The 12,472-nt window shown below is 65.0% G+C and overlaps 1 protein-coding gene across 1 annotated transcript; it reads left to right on the top strand.

Moving 5' to 3' along the window:
* The first annotated feature begins 5,225 nt into the window (after positions 1 to 5,225).
* Positions 5,226 to 11,912, top strand: CAMKV (CaM kinase like vesicle associated). Its single transcript, XM_051793145.1, has 11 exons — positions 5,226 to 5,318; positions 8,435 to 8,543; positions 9,731 to 9,862; positions 9,945 to 10,019; positions 10,096 to 10,234; positions 10,314 to 10,434; positions 10,717 to 10,792; positions 10,875 to 11,011; positions 11,089 to 11,167; positions 11,245 to 11,332; positions 11,454 to 11,912. The coding sequence occupies exons 2-11, from the start codon at positions 8,449 to 8,451 to the stop codon at positions 11,895 to 11,897; spliced, it is 1,386 nt and encodes a 461-aa protein (XP_051649105.1). The 5' UTR covers positions 5,226 to 5,318; positions 8,435 to 8,448; the 3' UTR covers positions 11,898 to 11,912.
* The last annotated feature ends 560 nt before the right edge of the window (positions 11,913 to 12,472 follow it).

Here is a 12,472-nt window from a genome sequence, read left to right on the forward strand (position 1 = left end):
GGGTACCCGGGGATGTGACGGGGTGGAAGATGTGTGCCAGGCCCCCTGCCCATGACACAGTGGGCAGCTGCAGGGGTAGCTGGTGGGAGCAGGGCTGTCAGAGCTGGCAGTGGAGTGGCACAGGGAACTGCTCGTTAGCTGATGAGTCTGGCGTGGTTACGGTGACGTGCGTGAGGGCGGCTCCTGCTTCAGGCTGCCCCCATCCCCCCTGCAAATGTGCTTGCAGAGATGACAGATTTCATGCTAATCCACATTTATCCTGCCCTAATTACGCTGCGGGAGGTGAGGAATAGGCGCCCAGACTTCCATGCCAAGGGCTGGCATGTGCCCACCCCTGCCCACCCCTGCTCGATGCTGCTGGTCAGGACTGGCACCGGTGCTGTGCCCACTGCCATGGCAGCAGGGACAGGCAGGTGACCTCGCAGGGCGGCACCTTGCATGGCACCTGGCACTCCTGCCCCAGTTGGTGGGGGTGTCTTGAGCGTGCTGCCTGTGCACCCACAGGTGGGCACTGGGTGGGTGGCACCTAAGGTGCTGCATGCCTGGCCATGGTTGGTGGAGCACTGGGCCGAGCTGTGGGCATGTGCCAGGCCATTCCACGCTGTGCCATGCTGTGCCACACAACCTCGTGCTGTCCCCACCCGCCACGGCTGCAGCAGAGCATCCGGCGTCCCACCCCGGCAACGCGCCCTGCACACACAGCACTTTAAATGTTTTATTTGGGGAAAGTGCTGTCGTTAGCAGGGATTAATTATTAAAATCAGAGCCATCTATAAAACATGAGTGGCCGCACGCAGGGCTGCGGGTGCACAAGCAGAGCCGGGCACGGTCCCGCCACTGGCATCGCCCGGGGATGCGCTGCGACGGCGTTTGCCGGTGCTGCCGCAATGGCACCTCGGGCCAGCAGCGAGTTTGGGCTCCTCATGGAGAAGTGGGCGCAGGCAGCGGGTGCCACGGCGTAGGGGCCGGACTGGAGATGGGCAAAATTGTGCTAAATCAGCGTTTGGGTGTAGCGGTGGTCTCCGGTGCCAGCCGTCCCGGCGAGAGGTGACAGGAGGCAGCAGGCAGCGCCGAGCTGTTTTTAGCGGCTGCCGGTGCTGGGGAGCGGGCGTGAAGAGCAGCCGCCGCGGCACCGACGTGCCATTTTTAGAAACCGGCGAGTTTTGCTAATGATGCCTGTGAGCAGCGGGGGGGCCGCCCGCACCCCGGCACCCCCGGCCCCTGCTGCCCACACCCCGGCAGCCGGCCCTGTCCCTCCGGCCTCCCCGCCTGGCTCTGGAGCTTGTCACTGGGGGCGCCTGCAGTGCTCAGGGCACCCCTGCATCCACCCGTGGCTCTAATGGCCCTCAGGGAGCTCTGATGGCCCCTGGAGAGCTTTAGTGGTGCTTGGGGAGCTTTGGAGGTCCCCGGGGATTTCTGCTGGCCCTTGGGAATCTCTGTTGGCCCCTGGGGAGATCTACTGGCCACCAGGAAGCTTTTGTTTACCCTTGAAGTCCTTCCAGGCTATAAGGCACATCTTTTTCTTCTTTCTCTGCCCAGAAGACAACACCCACCCTTAGATGGGGAGGCTCATCCCATCTCAGAGCCTGGTCAGGACCTGTGCCAGCCACATCACAGTCCCAGTCCTGATCCTGGCCCTGTCCCTGGGAGCCAGTTCTCTCCCCTGGAGACATTTCTCTCCCTGAGCAGCCTCCCTGTCCCCTGGTCCCTATGGCTGCAGGTACTACCACACAGAGAGGCAGGGGACCCTCAAAGCTCTTCCAGTGGGAAAGGGAACCAAACCCCAATGCCACATCATCACTGTGATGCAGGAGGACACTATGGAGACCAAGCCCCCTTCCCACATCAGGGCTCCAGGGACTAGGAGCCAGCCCTGATGTGATGGGAGCCAAGCCAATGGACAGCACACAAGGCTTTGTGTGCTGTCATCAACACAGGGATGGGCCACACCAGGAGCAGGTGGCTGAGGACAAGCAGCCATGCTCCATGGTGCCCAGCCAGGTGGGGAGCAGCCCTGTCCACACTCATGGCGTGGTCACCAACTGGGACAGGCTGGAGGAGCTGTGCCACTGTGGGGGTCTGGTGGCCGAGCTGGGGGTCACTGCTGAGGCTCCCCCACACCTGGGGCTGGGCTGGGCGGCTCACTGGCTGTGTCCCTCGACGCCTTCCAGGGCACATGGGTACCACGGGACACTTATGGGGAGGGTGGCCCTGCCACCATGCAACCCCCCCCTGCTGCTGATCCCAACTGAGGGCCAGGGGTGATGATTGGCAGGTGCACCCCTTCTTTTTCTCCCCCTCTAGCCCCCCGCCGGCCCCCCGAAAGGAGAGATGGGGTTTATTTGGCCCTGTTGCCGGGCCGACGTGCGCAATTATTGCTGATTGCCTGGCGGTTGCCATGGTGACGGTGAGCACGCAGGGATGTGGTGCCGCGTGGTGCTTGAGTCACGGACACGCTGAACACCCCCCGCTGCACCCCACTGCACCCCGACATGGACACGCCGAACACCCACCGCCACACCCCACTGCACCCCAGCACTGAGACGCTCAACACCCCACACCACTCCCCACTGCACCCCAACACAGACACCCTGAACAGCCTCCACCACACCCCACTGCACCCCTGCATGGATACACTGAATAGCCCTCGCTGCATCCCACTGCACCCCAACACTGACACAACGAACACCCCTCCCCACATCACTGCACCCCAACATCAACATGCCAAACACCCCACACTGCATCTCACTGCACCCCTGCATGGACACGCTGAACACTACCTATCACACCCCACTGCACCCTTGCATGGATATACTGAACAGTCTCCACTGAACCCCTGCCCAGATACACTGAACAACCCATCACACCCCGCTGCACCCCCGAAACAGAAACACTGAACATCCCCTACTGCACCCCACTGTACCCCCCAGCACCCTGCTGCACCTCACTGCACCCCTGCACATATAATGCCAAACATCCCCTTGCTGTACCCACTGCACCCCAGAACAGACACACTGAATACCCCCTACTGCACTCCACTGTACCCCCAGCACCCTACAGGCGGGCCCTGCACCCCCTCCACCCTGCTGGGGTGGGGAGTATGGCCAGATGTCCCCCACACTGTGTCTCCTCACCCAAGGGTACATCCAGGTGTCCCCCCCTCCCCATGTGCCCCATCCAAGGCAGAGGTGTACAGCTGAGTGCCCCCAGCCCTGGCAGCCCCACCTCGGGCATCCCAGGCTCGTTCACTCCAGAAGTCCTGCAGAAAAAAAACCCCCAGACTGCCATGACACCCAAGCCCCAGCTCTGGGAGGCAGTGGGAAGGGAGTGTGTAGGTGCATGAGGCAGTGGGTGCATGGGATGGTGGATGCACAGGGCAGTGGAGCACAGCACCACAGGGACAAACACCACTGGGCTCAGCAAAGCCCATCACCCCAAAATGGGGGCATGGGGTGGACCAAGATCTGAACCAGAGCTGGGACCAGGGGACAGTAATGGGATCCCAGGCCAGTTCTGCCATGGGCAGGAGGCTGGTGCTGGGAGGTGACGGGCACAAGCGGGACCAAGGGACAATGGAAGAGTGCCATCCCATCCCATCCCATCCCATCCCATCCCATCCCATCCCTCGTGCTGTGAGCCATGGCCAGGCAGCCCTGCACCGCACAGGCGCCTGCCGGGTAATTGTGACTTATGCTCCAGGTCCCCGCGAGGTGCAGAGATTAATAACTGTGGCGCGCTGCTGCCAGCCACTATGATTAAACTCTTGATTAGGAGCTCAAACTACAGTGCCCTGCTAATTCCCCCTGCTCTCACGCGCTTTTAATTACCTGGCACGGGTGGCGGTGGGCCCAGGGCTTGGTGCCACACAGGGGACAGGTGCCAGGGGTGCTCTGAGCTGGCTCTGCCTTGGGGTGCTGCCTGGTCTACTGTGTGCAGAGGGGAGATGCTGGCTTAGGGGATGGGACCCTGATGTTCCCTGTCCATGGGCGGGGGGGAAGGCTGTGGGTCCAGGGCATGGGAGGCCACATCCCTGCAGCGACTTGGTGCAAGCCAGGTGGTTTGGGGAGCTGGGGTTTGGTGGGTGCAGGGGCGGGAGGGAAAGGGAGTGGAAGAATGGTTCGGAAGCGGCACCATATGGGCCGCAAATGCCAGCGTGTGGCACGCAGCCGTCGGGGAGGCTCCGCACACGCGGCTGCACTGCATGAGGAGTGGGGAGTGAGGGGGCGGGGCAAGGGACTGGGGGCCCTGCTGTGCCCCGGGGGCTGTGCTGCCCACCCCTGGCTGGGTGCCATGCCTGAGCTGTGGGCAGAGGAAGAGAATCAGGGTGGACGATTTCTTGCCACTTTCTTGCTCCTTGTGCCAAGCTGTGGGGCACTGACTATCCCTGTCATGAGGGAGCAAGCAGGGCCTTTGGTTTTGCAGCTGGGGAAGGAGAAGTTGCCTGGTTCACCCGGGATCGTGGCACAGAGGCAGGAGTGTCCTCATGGCAGTGTCCTCATAGTGCCCTCAGGAGACAGACACCTGTGATGCTGAACCTGAATTTAGCTTTGCTAAAATCCTGATCCTGCCTCTTCCCATCCCAGCCCTCCCATTCCATCCCATCTCATCCAACCAGTCACATCTCATCCCATCCCATCCATCCCATCCTGTCCCATCTCATCCACCCAGTCACACCTCATCCAACACCATCCCATCCATCCCACTCCATCCCATCCCATCCCACTCCATCCCATCCCATCCCATCCATCGTGTTCAATCCCATCCCATTCATATTACCTCATCCCACCCCCCTGCACATCATTCTATCTCATCCCATCACTCTTATCCCACCGCACTCTATCCCATCTCATCCCATCCCATCCTGAGCCAGTGGCCATGGCACAGCCCAGGCGGACCCAGGCTCAGCCCGATGAGGACGGTGTAGGGTCCCACGGGGTCCCCAGTCCCATGGGGTACGCGGGCCCCAGGGCGGTGTCCCCCCGTGGGCCGCTCCGGGGGCCACTCGTGACCCGTCCCCGCGGGGCCCACGGGCGGGGCGCGAAGTTCGGCTGTGACGTCATGGGCGGGGCGGGGCGCGGGGCGGGGCGTGTCCCCGCGGCCCCGCCCCCCCAAGTTGCCGCGCCGGGCGCGCGGGGCCGCGCCGCGACGGACCGACGGCTCGGCTGGGACCGGCTGGGAGCGCTGGGAGCGCCTGGGAGCGGCTCGGCTCGGCCCGGCTCGGCCCCGGCCCGGCACGGGAGGGCGGGAGGGAGGGGCGCGCTCCCCCCGAGCGGCGGCTCCGGGCCGCAGCCCCCCGTTGCGGTCGGAGAGGCGTGCAGGTGAGCGTCGCGCTGCGCCGGACGGGGGGCGAGGGGGGCCGGGCCCGGCGGTGGGGGCGTTGCTGGGATCTGGAACTGCCTGTCCCAGGGCTGCCCTCGACTCTTCCCCCGCCCCCGGTGACCCGGGACATCCCGGCGGGGCCGTGCGGGTCCCTGCCCAGTGCGTGTGCGCCCCGACGGCTGCCTGCCGCCGCGCTGCCCCCGCCGGCACCCCGCGTCCTGCAGACCCCGAGCCCCGACGGGCGCCGCGGGCACGGCGAGCCCGGCTCCCCCCGCGCCGCCCCGCTAGCGCCCCCGGGCCACTTCTGCCCCGGTGCCGCCCCCATCTCCGCGCGGAGCTCGAAGCGGAGACCTGGGTCGGCCCCGTGGCGGGGGCTGCTGCCAGGGACTCTCTCCCCGTGTCCCCGCCGCCGAGCATCCCCTCCCGGACCCCGCGCCTCTCTCCCGCAGTCCGCTCCCTTCCCGCTGCCGCAGCGCTCCGAGCCGGCCAAGCGCAGACCTCCCTGCGGTGCGCGGCCCGGGCTGTCCCCCCGCACGCCCCGGGCCGGGGGCGGTGGGGCTCCCCAAGCCCTGCCTCAGCCCCAGCCCGGGGGCTCCGCGAGCAGCGCAGAGCCGGCCGGCCCCTCCGCATCCCCTCCACCTCCCGCTGCCTGCCCGCTGCCTGCACTAGCAATATTTCAGTCCATCTCAGCCCGGCTGCATTTTCTGCCTGTCCCCGGTACATCCTTCCCCCGGGACGTGGGGGCGGGATGGCAGCGGGGACCCCCCACGGACACGTCCAGGGCAGCTGCAGGTGGAAGCGGGGCTGGAGGTGGAGCACCGGCCGGTGGCATCTCACACCGTAGGGCAGAGCTGGGGGTCGGGGGGCTGGGGGTCCCCACTGGTGAGAGCTGCACGGCTGCGTCATCCCTCCGTGCCATCCCCACCCGGCCACCCACTTCCCCGCTATTGTCTTACACCCGCTGTTGCTTCTGCTCCCAAATTAGACACTTGGAGGGGGGTGCTGGCTGCGCGCGGGTGCCAGCGCAGCACTGAGCCTTCCCCCCGGCACCTCGGGGAGGAAGCACTCGCCCTTTCGCCCACCCCTTACCCCTGGGTGCCCCTGCTGTGGTGAGGGTGCTCTCACCTGTGGGGTGCAGGTGCTGGCCCCGATGTAGGGCTGTGTGCCAGCCTCCCTTGCAGGGTACCTCAGGTGTGCTGAGCCCCATCTCAAGCCCCCTGGGGCAGGGGAGGGTACCGGTGCTCAGCCCTGGCAGGAGGAGCCCCCATTAAACCAACAGGAACTAATTTTATGAGCGCAGATTAGCTGAGCGCTCGCAGAGACAGCAATAAAATCCCAATATATCATCCTGCCCGGGTCCCCTTCCCGACTAATCCTGGCATTGTGCCACCAGTGCTGGCAGCCTGCCTGCCTGCCCGCAGGGCAGCGCTGCCCCGATGGTCTGTGGCACTGAGCCCACCGCCACACCAGCAGCTGCCAGGACAGCCCTCGTCCCCCTTGATCGGGCACAGTGGCACTGGCAGAGCCAGCACCGTGTGGCATGGGGACACGGAGGTGCCAGGCAGGGCACGTTTGCTGGGGAGGCTGGTAGTATGAGTCAAGCGTGGGCTGGAAAGCCTTACCCAGTCTGTGGCACGGGCAGGGGTGTCCCATGGGTGCTCTGATTCTCTTTCGGGACTTGGGGCATGCTGAGCAGGACGGGTGTGGGGGCTCTTGCCTGGTGAAGGCTTTCCTGGCAGGAGGGTGCCTGGGTGCCATGCAAGCTGGGAGCATCCATCCTCTGGGCATTGCTTGAGCGGGCACAGAGGCAGGTCAGCTCCTAGGGATGGAGGCAGGAAGAAGCATCCCCCCATTCCCCGGCTCAGGGCAGTCCCGTCCCACCCAGGTTTGGGTCAATCACCCCAGGGAGAGCTTAGGTGCATGCCCTGGGTGCTGCGGGCAGGACCACCTTCCTCCCAGGGCCTGTGCAGCAGGGATGGGGCTACGCACCCGCAGGTGGGTCGGGTACTGCCGGGTGCTGCCCATCCCTGCCCCCTCCAAAGGATGTGCCGCTTTCTGCATCTTCAGCTCCCATTGCCATAGCAACAGGCTCGGCGCTTGGGTACCCGCGATGCCGGCTCCCGCATCCCGCATCCCGCACTGCCATCCTGCCCGCAGCTCTCACCACCGGGCCCCGGGCGCTGCCGGCACGGCACAGCCAGGCTGGCACAGCACAGCACAGGGTTCAGGGAGCTTAAGCGCTGGGCAATGGGTCCCTCCAGCATTGCGCCAGCATCCCATCACAGGGTCCCACTCAGGCCCATCCGAGAGGGCTGGGGGGCCCCAGGCAGCTCTGTCACCTTCTGAGCCATCAGAAAATAACACCAGCTGAAACTTCCTCCTGGTAACAGGGTGGGAGAGGGAAAAAAATCACTTTATGCGACCAGATTTTTTTTTCTGGGAAGCTTCCAAGGAAGATCTGGTTTTGAAGGGTTCCCAGCAGGAAAGCAAGGGGCAAAACATCCTTCCTAAAGGGCCAGAGGAGCTGGTGTGTGCCAAGGCCAGTCAGTGTCCTACCCGCTGCTGGTGGCAGGAGGGCTGGCACCTCCAAGCCGCGGTGCCCACCTGCCCGGTGCCGCAGTCGGGGCCGGGAAAAGGGATGGGGAGCTGAGGCTGGTGTAACCCACTGCACATGTGACAACGTGTGACAGTGCTCTGCCTGGGGAGGCCCCGGCTGCTGAAATGTCACCGTGGGACAAAACTGGGCTGAGAAATGGGAAAGGGTCGATTCACCTCCACTTCCCTCCCCAGTGTGTGCTCTGGGCCCTGGCTTTGAAGGGTTCAGTGCGCTAGCCCTGGCTGCTAATTAAGAATTAACGATCCGCACAAGGGGGGCCAGCGGGGCTGGCTTGTGCCTGTGCTGGCAGCCTGAGCCCAGGCAGAGAGACTGGATGCCATGGGGTTTGGATGCATATCAGTGGGGCTGGGCACACGGCAGTTTGTGACAGCTGGGGAGCAGGAGCAGGCGCTGAGCTCCGTCAGGGTTTACATTAATTAGTGCAGCTCGGGAGGGTCTGCTGTGGCTCCAGGGGGGCCGGCGGTGCCAGGCACTCACCGCCTCTCCCTGCCCTGCCAGCACCGGGCCCTGCGATGCCGTTTGGCTGCGTGACGCTGGGAGACAAGAAAGATTATAACCAGCCGTCCGAGGTGACTGACAGATATGACCTGGGCCAGGTCATCAAAACGTGAGTTGGTCCCTCCATGGCCCGCGGGTGCCCCGGGGACCCCAACGCCTGCGTACCCCAGGCTGAGGAGTGGCACGACGCTGCCTGCAGGGCTCTTGGGGTGCTGAAGCCCAGCTGGGCTAGGATGGCAGGGTGCATTTTGGGGTGGCTATCTCCTAATTAGTTCCTCTTGGTTGTGGGTGCATGGGGGTTTCCACTGCCGGCTCCGAGGAGGGCAGCAAGCTTTCCCACCACAGCTGGCTGCAGCTGGGTATCTCCCTGTATCCCTCCCTCTTCGCCACAAGACTTGCAGGGATTGCAGCAATTCTGCACGATCCTGGCTCCCCCAAGCAGTTTGGGAAGCAGAAGGGCTCTGCTCCACCAAAGGAAAGGCAGATATCATTTGAAGAGGAGCAGAGCCCTGCTGCTTCCCCCAACTTTTATTGCCATGCTGGGGGACCTGTTAGGATGCACTCCAAAAAATGGAGCTCTCAGACCCATGGAGAGCAGTTTGACCCCAGAATATGCACCAGAATTTTTTCCAAAGCAACTACTTGGCCATTGGTCATGCCTGGTGGGATGACACTGGGTGGCAGTGGGGTCCTTGGTGCTCTCAGATCTTTGCTCCATCCTCTGGGCAGCCTGCCCCAAAGCCCACGGGTCCCAGTTCCCCTCCATCCAGGGCAGCAGCCACAAGGATTTCAGCACAGTGGGGGGTACTGGAAGCCAAAGGCTTTGCTGGAGCAGTGCCGAGTGCCCCTCGGGGGCTCCCCTGTGGCTCTGGCCTGGCCGATGGGCTCAGGCACCATTAATAATAGAACAGAAATACTGCAGCAACCAGCAAGTCTCCCCTTTTTTCTCCCTGACCGCAGTGCTGACGTTAATGTCGGGGTGTGCTGCTGTTCCACCTCAGCACAGGTGGCTGTGCAGTGGGTCTTACCCCAGCTGCTGTGAGGAGGGGGCTTTTTAACCAGCAAATATTACCCCTTCCCTATCATTTTGCTTATTCCATATCAGTTCCTTCTCACTGCTGTTTTTTTCTTCGCCTCTCCTCCAAAGAGGTTTTTAGCCACAGCTTCCTTCCACCCCTGTGGCATCTCCCGTGACCGCTGGGATTGGGGGAAATATTGGTGGGCCCAGGGACCACCTGCGCACCCCAAGCTCAGTGGTCCCCAGGAAGGGGGTGATGGTTGGGGGTACCCTTGCAGGGAAGAGTTCTGTGAAATCTTCCGGGCCAAAGAGAAGACGACGGGGAAGCTCTACACCTGCAAGAAGTTTCTGAAGCGGGACGGGCGGAAAGTGCGGAAGGCAGCCAAAAACGAGATCATCATCCTCAAAATGTGAGTGCCAGGGCTGGGGGGGATCCCGTGCAGCTGGGCAAAGTGGGGAGGGACCCCCACCCATGCCCCTGTATCTCCGCAGGGTAAAGCACCCCAACATCCTACAATTAGTGGATGTCTACATCACCCGCAAGGAATATTTCATCTTCCTGGAGCTGTAAGTTTGGGACATGCAGGGGTGTGTGCAGGGTGGCCCCACCAGGGTGGGGTCTCAGCAGAACTGCTGTCTGCAGGGCCACTGGCCGGGAGGTCTTTGACTGGATCCTGGATCAGGGCTACTACTCCGAGAAGGACACCAGCAATGTCATCCGGCAGGTGCTGGAGGCTGTTGCCTACCTGCACTCGCTCAAGATCGTCCACAGGAACCTCAAGGTGGGTGGTGGAGGGGTGGGAGCACCCATGGGTGGTGCCATGCCCCCCGCTCTGGCACTCACAGCCCCTGCACTGGCAGCTGGAGAACCTGGTGTACTATAACCGCCTGAAGAACTCCAAGATCGTCATCAGCGACTTCCATCTGGCCAAGCTGGAGAACGGGCTCATCAAGGAACCCTGCGGCACCCCTGAGTACTTGGGTGGGTGAGAGCCAGCCGGGTGGGCATTCAGGGGTGGACAGTGCTGCTGGGGTCCCAGCAGGTACCTGCTGTTCCTCACCACACTGGGGAGTGGTCCTGGGGGCTCCTGGCGGGTCCCTCCTGATGGTCACAGGTGCCTCTGGCAGGTCCCTCCCATTCCCCGTCACACCTTGGGGGCCGATCCTGGGTTCCAGTCGGTCCCTCCCACTCCCCATGATCCCAAGGCCAAAGAGCCAGGGCATTTGGGACCCCGGGGCAGGGTTGCTCTTCTGTCCCCTGCAGCTCCGGAGGTGGTGGGGCGGCAGCGGTACGGGCGGCCGGTGGACTGCTGGGCCATTGGTGTCATCATGTATATCCTGTGAGTGTGGGGTGAGGGCTGGGGTGGTCAGAGGGGCTTGGGGGCCAGGGGCTGGGCTGAGCCCCCCCACCACATCCCCCAGCCTCTCTGGGAACCCCCCTTTCTACGAGGAGGCAGACGAGGATGACTACGAGAACCACGACAAGAACCTCTTCCGCAAAATCCTGGCTGGGGACTACGAGTTCGACCCGCCGTACTGGGATGACATCTCACAGGCAGGTGAGCCCCATGCTGGTGGGTATGTGGAGTCTCGTGTTGTCCCCCCCCAAGCACTGACGTCCCCCTCTGTGCCCCAGCCAAGGAGCTGGTGACACGCCTGATGGAGGTGGAGCAGGACCAGCGGATCACAGCGGAGGAGGCCATCTCCCACGAGTGGTGAGAGGCAGTGGGGTCGGGTGGGGGACCGGGGTGGGGGGCTGATGGGGGCTGCTCATCCCTCCACGCCTCCCCAGGATCTCTGGGAATGCCGCCTCTGACAAGAACATCAAGGATGGAGTCTGTGCTCAGATCGAGAAGAACTTCGCCCGGGCCAAGTGGAAGGTGTGTGGGGGTGCGCTGTGCCTCAGTTTCCCCCGGTCCCCCATCGCGGGGCTGTGAGCCTGGTGGGGCTGCCAGCCCCTGCCCTTCCACCAGCCCCATGCCCCCCGACTCTCCCTCGCAGAAAGCCGTGCGAGTGACCACGCTCATGAAGCGCCTGCGGGCGCCCGAGCAGACGGAGACGGCGACGGCCGCGGCACCGGCACCGGCCTCGGCAGCAGCCCCGGCAGCAGCTCCGGCCGCCACCCCGGCCCCCGCCGCCGCCGCGGCCCCCGCCGCCGCCGCCACGGACTCTGCCGCCGCCGCCACGGACCCTGCCGCCGCCGCCACGGACCCTGCCGCCGCCGCCACGGAGCCCACGACCCCGGCCCCCGCCACTGCCACGGCCCCGGCCCCGGCCCCCACCACGGAGCCCGCAGCCCCCGCCGCCGCCACGGAGCCCGCGGCCCCCGCAGCCCCCGGCACGCCACCCGCCGCCGCGCAGCCCCCGGCCTCCGGCACGCCGCCCCCCACCACGAGTAACGGGGCCGGGGCGGCCGCCGAGCCCCCCAGCGAGCAGAGCGGCTGAGCGGCCCCCGCGCCCCCTGTACATAGCCCCGGCATGGCCCCCCCCACCCCCGCCTGCGCCCCCTTTTCTACGTGCCCCGCCGAAGATTCGGCCGCGGGGCAGAGCCCTGCATGGCGCCCGTCCCCTCGTGTCCCCCCCGCTCTCTCAGTCTGTCCCCCGCCACCGTCCCCTCCCCCGGGGATGCCCAGAGACGCGGGGCAGCCCCCCCCGGCCGCACGCCCCGCAGCGCTGGGAGGGGTGTCGCGAGGCCCCCCGGGACACGCGTGCATGTGCGGGGCAGGCGGGACGGGGGGGGGCCGTCCCGGAGACCCCCTCTGCGTCCTGGGACCCCTGGGGGGGACACGGGGACCCCCGCACGGCCCCCGCGCGTCGTGCCTGGCGGATCCCCGGTGCCCCCCCCCGCGCCTCCTCCCTGGTCCCCGCTTCCCCCCCCGCAGCTGCATGCCTGCAGGGCCGGCTCTGCCCGCGGCTGCCGCCGCCGCCCCGCGCCCCCCCCGCTGTATCTCTGGCAAATAAAGACCCCGCTGAGGACAAACTGAGACAGCACCAGCGCCGCCTGCCCTGTCTCTCTGTGG

Source organism: Manacus candei, unplaced genomic scaffold (genome assembly GCF_025592945.1).
Source record: "Manacus candei isolate 608988 ecotype Guabito, Panama unplaced genomic scaffold, ASM2559294v1 h1tg000036l, whole genome shotgun sequence".
NCBI classification, from domain to species: domain Eukaryota; kingdom Metazoa; phylum Chordata; class Aves; order Passeriformes; family Pipridae; genus Manacus; species Manacus candei.